Consider the following 12772-nt stretch of genomic DNA (forward strand, 5'->3'; position numbering starts at 1 on the left):
AATGCAGAGTTCACTTTGGGCACGGCTGGCTTGTCCTTACAGGATGATTTTAACGTCAGGATTTGTGTTTCCAGTGACTGTCATATCTATAAAAAGTAGTAAATATATCTTTTTACTTTTTCTTAAGGTTGCACTCAACTACTTGCTCTATTTAGTACAAAGGATCTCTCCCAAACACTTTGGGTTTGCTTTCTTCTATGTCGTGATTGTGAATATCACAGCTTGTACTTTACTAGGAAATGCATGCGCTAAAATTCATTGAAGCAACACGAAAAACTCTTTAGCGTTTAATAATTGATTTATTATTCAGCATCTCCCTCTAGTGGCCTCAGTGAAAGTCTTTATGCCTTTGAGATTTATGCTTCTGTTTTTAATATATGATAAACCACCTTACTCACCCTATCACCTTCCTGTTTATAAAAATGTTTGGCATACTAAGCATGTTCATATGATATTATTGGGCTTGTATTATTATGCAGGCCTACATATGATGATCTTCTGTATGCTAATGCTTGCCTTGTGTCCTGTAATACTGAGGCTCTACCGGTGGGGGCAGCACTGCAGCGCGTGAGTGACGGATACACACACACACACCGCGCGACAGACAGCGAGGAAGAAGCGTCCAGCTCACAGTAACAAACATTTGAGCATTCAGTTGTCGGTTTTAGTTTACATTTTAGTGAATTAAAGAGAACCATGTCGGAAAGAAAAGTTTTGAATGTAAGTACCTCTTTGTTTACTTCTATATTATTATTGTGCTGCGGCTTAAGGTGGATTAGAGGAGTAATGTCTAAGATAATCATTAACAGCATGCTAATGAAGTAGCAACGCAGTGTATACATTTTATTAAATTTGTTTAAGTATTTAAGCTTAAAGTAACGTTACATAAGTAATCTTGAACACACGTAACAGTTATTAAGATGAACCTGGAAATAAGTTTCTGTTGACAAAGTTACGCTACTGTGGTGAACTGTCACTTTTACAGCATTTCTTCTCGTTTTTCTTCCTCAGAAATACTATCCTCCGGATTTTGATCCGTCTAAAATCCCTAAACTCAAACTGCCCAAAGACCGTCAGTATGTGGTCAGATTGATGGCACCATTTAATATGAGGTGAGACAAGTTTATTTTTTATTTTAACTTATATAACTATTGCCAGTAATCATACATGGTTTGAGATAGACACACAGGTCTGTCATATAAGGACATGAGGTAGTTTTAATGTCTAGAATTATTGCAGGTTTCATATAATGACATGTTTTTAGATACAGAACTATAATATTTAACTATTTCATAACAGCACTTTATGCAGCTTCTCAACTAAGGATAAAATTACATAGAAGAACAACAATATACACTACTGGTAAAAAGATTGGAAACATTACTGTTTTTAATGGAAGTCTCTTCTTCTCACCAAGGCTGCATTTATTTGATTAAAAAAATACAGGGCAAAAAAACAGTAATATTTTGAAATATTATTACAATTTAAAGTAATGGTTTTCTATTTGAATATACTTTAAAATATAATTTATTCCTGTGATGAAAGTTGAATTTCCATCATCATTACTCGTCTTCAGTGTCACATTTATGCCCGGGCATGAGCGTGAAGGGTCCTGGGGTTGGGTGGTCCAACGTTATGTATTTTTGGAGGGTATGACAGGTGTAGGTATGACAAAACTAAAAACAAATGTATGACAGTGAGGATGAATTGAGTGATGTGGATATTGACAACAATAATGTAGAATTTATAAATGGTAGTGAAGACATCATTTTGTACGATGATATAAATTATAGAGCAAATGAGTTTGGCTGCGACATAGATCCGGATGAGCATTTGTTTAATAATATAATTAATGATTGTGATTACTACACTGACGAGCAATTTAAATGCATTAATAATAATATGAATGGTGCCTTTAGTATTATACACTTTAATAGTAGGAGTTTGAACAAAAATTATAACGACATTAAACAATATCTTAGTCAGTTTAATAAATTCAGTGTCATTGCTGTTTCTGAGACTTGGTTGGATGCAGACAGGTGCTGTGAAGTAGAATTAGATGGATATGAAATTGTTCACTACCAATCGGATAAATAAAAGAGGTGGGGGTGTTGCACTATAGATACAGATATGAGGTTTAGGAGGATTGGTAGTGAGTCAACCACCATTGATGATGTTTTGGAGTGTATAACATGTGAAATTATTTTAGAAAAATCTAAAAATATTGTTGTTAGTTGTGTGTATAGAACACCTGGATCGTAGACATTTTCAAAAAAAATGGACAGTCTTTTTAGTAATTTAAACAAGGTCCATATTGTGTGTGGTGACTTTAATATTAATCTTCTGAACCCTCAGAAAAATGTGAAAACAACAGACTTCATTAATACTATGTATAGCAACTCTCTATTTCCGCTTATTGTTAAGCCAACAAGAATTACTACGGACACATCAACATTAATAGATAATATTTTTACTAATCAATTAGCAAGTCAAATTACCGCTGGAGTACTTATCAATGACATCACTGACCATTTTCCTATTTTTAATATTTTCAAACAATTACGAAATAATACAACCAAAACAAATTATTTCAAAGTTGTAAGACATAGAACTCGTGAAGCTATTGCTGCTCTCAGGGGTGACTTATGTGCCCAAACTTGGGAAGAAGTGTATACAACTCCTGACCCTGATAGGGCATACGATGCCTTCCTACTTACCCTAATCCAATTGTACGACCAGCACTGTCCGCGTAAGAAATACTACATTAAAAACAAAAATAGCCAGGATAAGCCATGGCTTACCAAGGGCATAGCTAAGGCCTGTAAAAGAAAACAACAACTCTATAGAGTTTATTTAAAGCAAAGGACTAAACAAACTGAATAAAGGTATAAAATGTATAAAAATAAGTTAATTCAAATAATAAGATCTAACAAAAAAGCATACTATTGCAATTTGCTAGAGCAGAACAAGAATGATACCCAAGGTACCCGGAGGGTTTTGAATGGCATTATCAGGAAAGAGAGAAAAAAGGAAGAATATTCAAATTACTTCACAGTGAATAACTCAATCATCAGTGAAAAAATGGAAATTGCTAATGCATTTAATAGCTTTTTTGTCAGTGTCGGGCCTAAGTTAGCCAATGGAATTGTCCAATCAAACAATGCAAAAGAATTTGAAGAAATTAATATTAAAAGTAATTTAAACTCACTTTTCATTGAAAGTGTTAGTGAGAGAGAAATTATGGAAATTGTACATATTCCTTCAAGACCAAGAGAACAACAGATGGATTTGACATTGATATGGTCCTCGTGAAAGATATCATTGATTGTATTGTTACTCCGTTAATGTATATATGTAATCAGTCTTTTTTAATGGGTATCTTTCCGAGTAAAATGAAAACTGCCAAAGTAATACCTATTTTTAAAAGTGGAGAAAAGCAACAGTTTACTAATTACAGACCGATCTCAATACTCTCGCAGTTTTCAAAAATATTGGAAAAGCTATTTGTGAAACGACTTGATAGCTTTATAGACAAGCATAACCTGTTAAGTGAACATTTTAGATCCAATAGGTCCACTTCAATGGCAGTCACTGAACTAGTAGAACAGATATCAACATCTATTGTGAACAGTGAGTGTGCTGTTGGTGTCTTTATTGACCTTAGCAAGGCCTTTGACGCTATAGACCATTCATTGCTTTTAAATAAATTAGAAAGGTATGGTGTCAGGGGCTTAGCACATGCTTGGCTAGAAAGTTATCTAAGTGACCGAAATCAGTATGTACATATTAATGGTATCAGTTCAATGGAGGCAAAAATAACCCACGGTGTTCCTCAGGGCTCCGTTCTGGGACCTAAACTATTTATTATGTACATTAATGAAATTAGTGAAGTCCTTAACAAATTGCAATGTATCCTATTTGCTGATGATACCAGTTTGTACGGTTCGGGAAAATATCTTGAGCTGCTTTTGAATTCAGTAGAAATCGAACTTAAGATACTCAAAAAATGGTTTGAAGTAAATAAACTTTCCATAAATCTGCATAAAACTAAATATATTGTATTTGGAAACAAGGTTAGTAAACAAACTATGTCGACTCAAAATTGGGGAGGTAGAAATTGAAAGGGTTTATGTAATAAAGTTTTTGGGAATCAATACTGATGACAAGTTAAATTGGAAAGCGCATATAAATATACTAAAGACTAAAATTTCAAAACTTATTGCTATACTGTGTAAAATAAAAACCTCTGTGAATCAAAACGCATTATATATACTGTACAATTGCCTCATTAAATAGAAAACCATTATTTTAAATTGTAATAATATTTCACAATATTACAGTTTTTTCTGTATTTCTAATCAAATAAATGTAGGCTTGAGAAAACTTTATACATTAAAAATAGTAATGTTTCCAAACTTTTGACTGGTACTGTATATCACTGTAAAAATAAGATAATGAATACTGAACATAATACTATTTTAATGGCAAAGAATCTCTTGATTTCTCTGATTTGTGAGGAAAACATATGTAGTTTGATTTATTATAGATTATATCATCTTTCAGGTAATAATACTTGCTGTTTTGCAGGTGTAAAACATGTGGAGAATACATTTACAAAGGGAAGAAGTTCAATGCTCGTAAGGAGACGGTTCAGAACGAACTGTACATGGGGCTTCCCATTTTTAGGTTCTACATTAAATGCACCAGATGTTTGGCTGAGATCACCTTCAAGGTACTCCAATGAACTACAACACTTCAGGAGATCTTCTTGTGTGTTTGTTCGGTTGCACTTCATCTGATTGGTGTGTTTCGCAGACAGATCCAGAGAACACAGACTATGCCATGGAACATGGTGCCACACGTAATTTTCAGGCTGAGAAACTGCTAGAGGAGGAGGAGAAAAAGATCCAGCTGGAGCGAGAGGAAGAGGAACTCAATAACCCCATGAAGGTCTGTTAGACACTTTAATATCATAAAAGACACATGTAGTCTTATAGAGGTTTTGTCAGGGGTAGGGATGCACCGATCCACATTTTTTCACTTCCGATCCGATCCCGATACCTGAATTTGGATATCGGCCGATACCGATACTATTCCGATACCAGAGCTGTGTTTGCTTTAATATTATTATTATCATTATTGTTTATTTTATATGATGCTGAAATAAACTCCTCTCAAAAGGCAAGTATGATATGTAGGCCTACATATTTATGCATGTATGGTAAGTATAAGGTCAGAAAAGGAAGTCAGAAAAACAGTAAATCCTGTTAACAGGAAAAATCCCATTCTGAAAACAAATATGCAACTGTAGGTCATGTCAATATTTATTACATTCCCTCTTGAAATATAAGAAAAGTGCAAGTGTAAACATCTTACACACACACACACACTATCTAAAGGGTGATCCTCGCTCCGATGCTGTAACTCTCTCGATGAATGCTCGATCAACATCAGCCATGTGCAAACAGACAAGCGGATTTCGCCACAGACAAGCGGATTTCGCCTCAGACGCGCGTCAATTTCGCTTCAAACTTTTGCTTTTTACGAGCGTCAATTTCGCTCTGGGCGCGCGAATGGATTCAAAATATTCAAGCGTCCAACTAGACGCGGCAGACGCGAATTTGACGCGCTATTCGCGTTTGGTGTGAACGCACAGTAACGTGGTGCTTTTTTAAATGTTTGATTGCATTCGTTGTGTTGTACGACGCGAGGGAGCTTCAACGAGCTCTGAATTACGGCTTTGCAAACATTGCGTTTTGCTGTCTTGCTCTGCGGTGTTTCCAGTGTGAAGAATTTCCACACAGCGGCCGCAAACTGCGGAATGGATTTCCTGAGCGGTGGCGTGTCTCATAACTCTGTGTCTCATTGAGCCGCGCCTCCGTTCAGGAAATCCATTCCGCAGTTTGCAGCCAGCTAGCAGACTAGCCGGCGGGAATCACTTTTGGAGTCATTTCAGCAGACAACGTTAAAGCGCAGACATGACTCAAGGATATCGGATATCTCCGCAGGTTGGATCGGGAAAATCCGATACGTGAATTACGCTGGTATCGGTCCCGATACCGATACTGGATCGGATCGGCCCCATCCCTAGTCAGGGGGGTGATTGTTTTATTCTGTGCTATTCGTGTTTAATTTTTTATTTACTTCCATTTTTCCATCAGCGTATTTTTGTGACAAAAGCATTTCGGTTTTTCTTCCACTGTTTTCCACAGATGGTGTACATAAAAGCCTTTACAGTGTCTTTGTAAGAAAACCATCAAAAACCCATAAAAAGCTAATTAGTGGTCGACCGATACTGTTTTTTTTTTGTTTTTTTTATGGCCGATGCTGATATCTTAGAGAGCAGGGTGGCCGATATTTTTATATATGTCAAGTCAAGTCTATTTGTATAGCGCTTTTCACAATACAGATTGTATCAAAGCAGCTTCACAGTATTAAATTAAAATAATACAACAAGGTTTGTTTCTAGTGGAATTTATTGATTAATAAAATAAAATAAAATATCCCCAACTAAGCAAGCCAAAGGCAACATGTGACCCTGGTCCACAAAAACCAGTCATAAGTCGCACGGGTATATTTGTGGTAATAGCCAACAATACATAGTATGGGTCAAAATTATCAATTTTTCTTTTATGCCAAAAATCATTAGGATATTAAGTAAAGATCATGATCCATGAAGATATTTTGTAAATTTCCTACCGCAAATATATAAAAACATTTATTTTTGTGAGTGAATGCTGCACAATCGCCAACATAAATGGACAACTTTAAAGGAGATTTTCTTAATGTTTCGATTTCTTTGCACCCTCAGATTCCAGATTTTCAAATAGTTGTATCTCGTCCAAATATTCATATATATCCTATCATAATAAACCATACATCAATGGAAAGCTTATTTATTCAGCTTTCAGGTGATATATAAATCTCAATTTCCAAAAGTTGACCCATGTGACTGGTTTTGTGGTCCAGGGTCACGTATATACTTTATATTTATTTTAATCAATATTTAATAAATTTGAAATAAATTAGAAAACGAATCCTTAAATTAAACATGCTTATACTTTAGATGGCAACTTCTTGAATCTGCAATCCTATTACAGTTTTTTTTCACAAATAAAGTAATTGTTTAAAAATATATGAATATGTGAATAAAAAGGAAGTAAACACTGTAACAGGGCACTCAGTAATCTGGTAATTTCATGCGCAATGGTAATCATATTTAAAGACAAGGTAACGCTAATTTTACATACAGCACATAATGAAAATGATATGAATATGACACAGTGGGCAACTGGATATAGCACAGCATATTTTAAAATGAAGGATTTCAAGTTTTTCGATGGCGTCTCCTGTGAAGCTGATCTTCTGTTCGCATTCACTCACTTCTCACCGTCACTCGCAGTAACATCAGGCTACAAACGCACACTTCACAAGATATCACAGCTGGATTCAATTAAATCTGCAAGGTTTGTGAAATTAAAAGTTTATTAGATATTCAGAGATTTGTTTAAATGATGTAGATGCGCATTTGCTGAATGTTGACGGTAAATGATAAAGTATTTTAGCTTGATTGTTTGCCTTTTCTGTTACAAATAATATAAAAGCAAACGCTATACTTACTTCGCATACCATTTACTTTCTTTGTTTGCCAGTTCTGTCTAACAAAGTATTAGATATGACTGACAGAGATCCTAAACTAATGAAGACGGAGAATGTGAGTGAGCGCTGTGTGATGAGGCGCTGGTGTTCTCAGCGCCGCCCGTCAAAATAAAAGTCCCGCTTCCAACACGTCGGCCAATCAGAAAAACTGATCGGCCGATGCCGATATTTAAAAAATGCCAAATATCGTCCGATATTTCGGCCTTGGCGATATATCGGTCGACCACTAAAGCTAATCTCCCTGAATGCTGTCACAGGTCCTGGAGAACCGCACACGGGACTCAAAGATGGAGATGGAGGTGCTGGAGAACCTGCAGGAGCTGAAGGATCTGAACCAGAGGCAGGCGCGGGTGGACTTTGAGGGCATGCTGGATAAGTATAAGGATATGGAGCGGAGACAGAAAGAAAGAGAGCTGGATGAAGACGAACGAGAGACCAAGTATGAAAAGAGAAAGGCTTGGACTTTTTGCTTCTTAGACTTAAAGGGATAGTTATCATTTACTCATCCTCAATTTGTTCCAAACCTGTGTGAATATCGTTCTTCTGCTGAACACAAAAGAAGATATTTTAAAGAATGTCAGTAACTAGTTGATGGGCCCCTTTGACTTCAATAGTGTTTTCTTTCTACTATTGGCTCTTTTCCACTACACAGTACCAGCTCGACTCGACTCGCCTTTGTTTGGTTTTCCACTGTGTAAAAGTTGTACCTGTACCTGCTTCCAGGTACTTTTTTTCGTACCACCTCCGGCGAGGTTCTGAGCGAGCTGAGGCGATACTAAAATGTGACGTGAAAACACGGCAGACTGCTGATTGGTCAGAGAGAATCGTCACTATTCACTGCGTCATCATTGCACGCGCCAGACGGAGTATCCTGAATAAAAAACAGCAAAAACAAAAGCATCCAAAAACAGCATACACTCGATTTCCTCCATTGTCCTGTGTGTGTGGGTAGCGGGTGTGTGTCGCGTAGAAGATTAAGTCACGGCAGTTTCCTGTGGCGTCGCTATGACGACCGGGTACTATTGTGGAGGTACTATCTGCAATGGAAAACGGAGCGAAAAGTGAGCCGAGACGAGTTGAGCTGGTACTGGTAATGGAAAAGCGCCATATGGAAGTCAATAGTGTCCATCAACTGTTTGGTTACCCATAATATTCTTCAAAATATCTTCTTTTGTGTTCAGCAGAAGAAAGAAACTCATACGGGTTTTGAACAATTACATTTTTCGGTGAATTATCCTTTAATGGTGGAATATTTGAACTTTTAACAATGAATGTCACACTACAGGTCCAATTAAGTGCACAAAGATTTAAATAGCAAATTTTATCAGAAAATCTGAAATTAGATTTTTTTCCCAAATCAGGCAGCCCTGGATTACAGCATCTAAAATATAGTTTATGTACAATATGTAGATATTCCTGTGTATTTTAACCTAAAATATTAATGTTTGAAAATCATAATTGTGTTCATATTGTTTACTGTCTACATTTATCTAAGGCCTAATCCTGGCTTAATCTAAACCCTGTCTGTGAAACCAGACCTTAATGTCAAGATTAAGAAACATGAATTCTATAGTATATATATATATATATATATATTCTGTGATTTAGACTTCTCTCTTCTCTTGCTCCTCATAGAGAGATGTTAGACAGAGCTCTGATTAAGCGACTGAGAGACTCGGACTCTGAGGAAGAGACGGAAAATGCAAAAGACGAAGGCAGGAAACCCACGGCTGATAAACCCACAGACATCCTCACTACAGAAGGGAACGCAGGATCACAGGTCGGGTGAAAGACAGTAGCCTCAATTAGAGTTTCTTTATTCTATTGTTTTATTTTTAGTTTTTTAACATTTTCACTTTTATACATTATAATCGGGAAAAAAAATGTTTATTACATGGCTCTGGAATACTCAATTCTGATTGGTCAGTTGTGACATGCTGTGATCAAATATAATTTTTGTTGCTCTCACGCAAACAATTTCCTACATTTACTACGAGTTACAGCAAGTTTTTTAATGTTTTTGAAATCTTTTATTCTTACCATTTATTTGATCTAAAATGCAGTAAAAACAACAATATTGTTTAATATTATTACAATTTTAATTTTTAAATGTTTTCTATTTTAATATGTTTTTAAATGTAATTTATTCCTGTGATCAAAGCTGAATTTTCAGCATCATTACTCCAGTCTTCAGTGTCACATGATTCTTCAGAAATCATTCTAATATGCTGATTTTTTTTTTTTATTTATTTATTTGATATGGACATAACAACAGCATTGGACAAACCAGATTCATTGTTTTTTAGTGTTATAGCAAAACTGCTAATTTGCAACACTTGTCCATAAAGTGGAGCTGACATTTGCAGCTCAAGAAACATTTCTGCTTATTATCAATGTTGCAAACAGTTGTTGCTTCATATTTTTGCGGAAACAATGCATTCTTTGAACAGCACTTATTTGAAATGGAAATCTTTGGTAACTTTTTTATTTTTTACCTTTGATCAATTTTGTGTGTCCTTGCCAAATAAAACTATTCGTCATCTTTTCTTTAAAAATTTTTTTTATTAAACTTTACCCCAGACTTTTGAATGGTAGTGTATTTTGGTCCCACAAAACAATATTGATTATAATAATTAGAATGATTCTAACACAGGATCATGTGACACTGAAGACTGGAGTAATGATGCTGAAAATTCATCTTTGATCACAGGAATAAATTAGATTTTAAAATAAATTCAAATAAAAAAGTTATTTTAAATTGTAATAATATTTCACAATATTACTGTTTTTACTGCATTGTTGATCGAATAAATGCAGCCTTGGTGAGAAGAAGAAACTTCTTTCAAAAACATAAAAAATACATAATTATTCCAAACTTTTGACCGGTAGTGTAGCTGTGCTAGTTTCATGTTTCTCCTATCACTCCACACTCACATAATAATTTCAGCTCAAATCAATATTTAATATTCATTTATTTATTTATTTGCCAAGTAACCATGTAATAAGAAGGATAATGCACTGTCAGCTGACAGATTGCTTAACTATACATTATACTTTATATGTTCATATAGGATGATCTGTGGTCCTAAAGTAAATTTTCCCACTTCATTTTTTTTTTTTTTTTTAAATGCTTCTCATTAATTGTTGTGCTGTTTTTCCTCCTGAACTCCACAGGGCTCATCATCGTCTGTGGTTGTGAAGAAGCAGAAGCTGGAGAGCTGGGAGAGGAGTGTCGGGAGTCTGGGCGGGAAGGGAGCTCTGGGGTCTCTGGTGGTGAGGAAGAAACCACAGGCTCCTGACACACAGAAAGGTTCATGATCTATTAAAACTAGTCAATCTGTGATTTCTCAAAAGTGTCAGGGACAGTCCGGTCAGAACGAGTGTGTGGGGGGGGGGTGTAAGCAGCAATTAACATCATTACAATTATGAAAGAAATCATGCAATCATTTAAACACAATAGCACATTTTGGGGTCAGGAAGACTTTTCAATGTTTTTGAAAGAAGTCTCTTCTCACCAAGGCTGCATTTATTTGGTCAAAAATACAGTAGAAACAGTAATATTGTGAAATATTATTACAATTTAAAATAACTGTTGTTTGAATATATTTTTAGATGTCATTTATTCCTGTGATGCAAAGCTGTATTTTCAGCATCATTACTCCAGTCTTCAGTGTCACATGATCCTTCAGAAATCATTCTAATATGATGATTCACTTTACCTTACTTATTTAAGAAACATTAATCATCATTATCAATGTTGACATTTTTTCAGGATTCATTGATAAATAGAAAGTTCAAAAGAACAGCATTTATTTGAAAAGATTTTGTTTGTTTGTTTAATGCATCCTTACTTAAAGTATTATTCTCTCAAAACTTTTGAACGGTAGTGTATATATTAATACTACTAATATTACTACTACTAATAATAACAATATTTAAAACACTAAAATTGCAAATTAACGGTTATTTTCTTGACGACTTATTTTATTAATATTATTTAATAAATAAATTGATATTTTTTTATTAAACGAAAATTGCAACTCTACATCAGTGGATGTATATCATGATTCGGAGAGTATTTGTATTATGTTTTTGTTTTATTATTTCTCTGGAATCGAGGAATGGTACAGATGTGGATTGCGAAGCTGTTTTTTTTATATATATAAATGGCTGCGGACAAAATTTACCATTTAATAAAATAAGGGGGCTTGAATAAATGATGCCCTGACCAACTACAGTTTCCACCAACAATCCCTGGTGTTGGCTTATTGGCCGCCAACGCGTAGGTGTTACGTGGATTTTTTTTTCTTATGAGTGAAACCCTGATGTTGTATTTACGTATTAAACTCCCTCATTCCTTCACATCTGTTAACCTGCTTTTTCTCTGTGTTTCCGGATCATTCAGGGGCCGGTGCTGCCAAACCCGCGTCCTCCACAGCCTCAGCTAGCGCTTCCAACGGGCAGCCAGCCGCGTCTCAGAGCGGTTCATCGCTCAGCCTCTTGGGGGCGTACACAGACAGCGATGACACCAACTCTGACTAGGCCGAGAAAACACTGTGTGGTGTTTTTAAATGTTTATTTTCAGACCAGCAAAAATGACCACCTCTTTTTTTCACAGACCACTATAATAAGTAACTTGGACTCTAAAAGTATAATTGAGAGATTTTTATTTTTCAGTGATGATCTTTTTAGCTGGATAAACACTGTCTGTCTATAAGAAGCTGTTTCCATTGCCTGGAATTTATTCGCTATTAGATCGGCGTCATCCCAGTGTCTCTAATGTACTCTATAATGTGTTTCTAATGGATTATGCACTATAATGTAGTATTTGTTTCTCCATGTTAGTTCAGTCAATACGAGGAAATGCATTTGAGGGTTACAGTGGAGATAAGTGAATCTGAATCTAATTTAGACTGATTCATCTCCAATAGACTCTTTCATCTTCACAAACATCAAACAAATAAAATGTTCCTTGTGCTTCGTTTCCGAGCTTAGACTATTTTTTCCGTTTGTTGTTTTATTTTCAAATATTTCGGAAAATATATTTGATATATTATTATACATTTGTTAACTACATTAGTTAATGCATAGGCCTACCTCTAAATCATTTATT

The 12772-nt window shown here is 35.4% G+C and overlaps 1 protein-coding gene across 1 annotated transcript; it reads left to right on the plus strand.

Annotated features, from left to right (window-relative positions):
- Positions 1–565: 565 nt before the first annotated feature.
- On the plus strand, positions 566–12646 carry yju2 (YJU2 splicing factor homolog). The gene is made up of 8 exons (XM_082173195.1): positions 566–720; positions 1012–1112; positions 4588–4732; positions 4816–4950; positions 7917–8098; positions 9295–9439; positions 10834–10969; positions 12065–12646. The coding sequence occupies exons 1-8, from the start codon at positions 697–699 to the stop codon at positions 12199–12201; spliced, it is 1005 nt and encodes a 334-aa protein (XP_082029321.1). The 5' UTR covers positions 566–696; the 3' UTR covers positions 12202–12646.
- The last annotated feature ends 126 nt before the right edge of the window (positions 12647–12772 follow it).

This window comes from Leuciscus leuciscus (genome assembly GCF_965113295.1).
Source record: "Leuciscus leuciscus genome assembly, chromosome: 6".
In the NCBI taxonomy this organism is placed as follows: domain Eukaryota; kingdom Metazoa; phylum Chordata; class Actinopteri; order Cypriniformes; family Leuciscidae; genus Leuciscus; species Leuciscus leuciscus.

Coding starts and splice junctions, on each gene's coding strand:
- yju2 (XM_082173195.1), top strand. CDS start 697: ATGTCGGAAAGAAAAGTTTTGAAT. Junction 4,951..7,916: donor AACTCAATAACCCCATGAAG/GTCTGTTAGACA, acceptor ATGCTGTCACAG/GTCCTGGAGAACCGCACACG. Junction 10,970..12,064: donor GGCTCCTGACACACAGAAAG/GTTCATGATCTA, acceptor CGGATCATTCAG/GGGCCGGTGCTGCCAAACCC.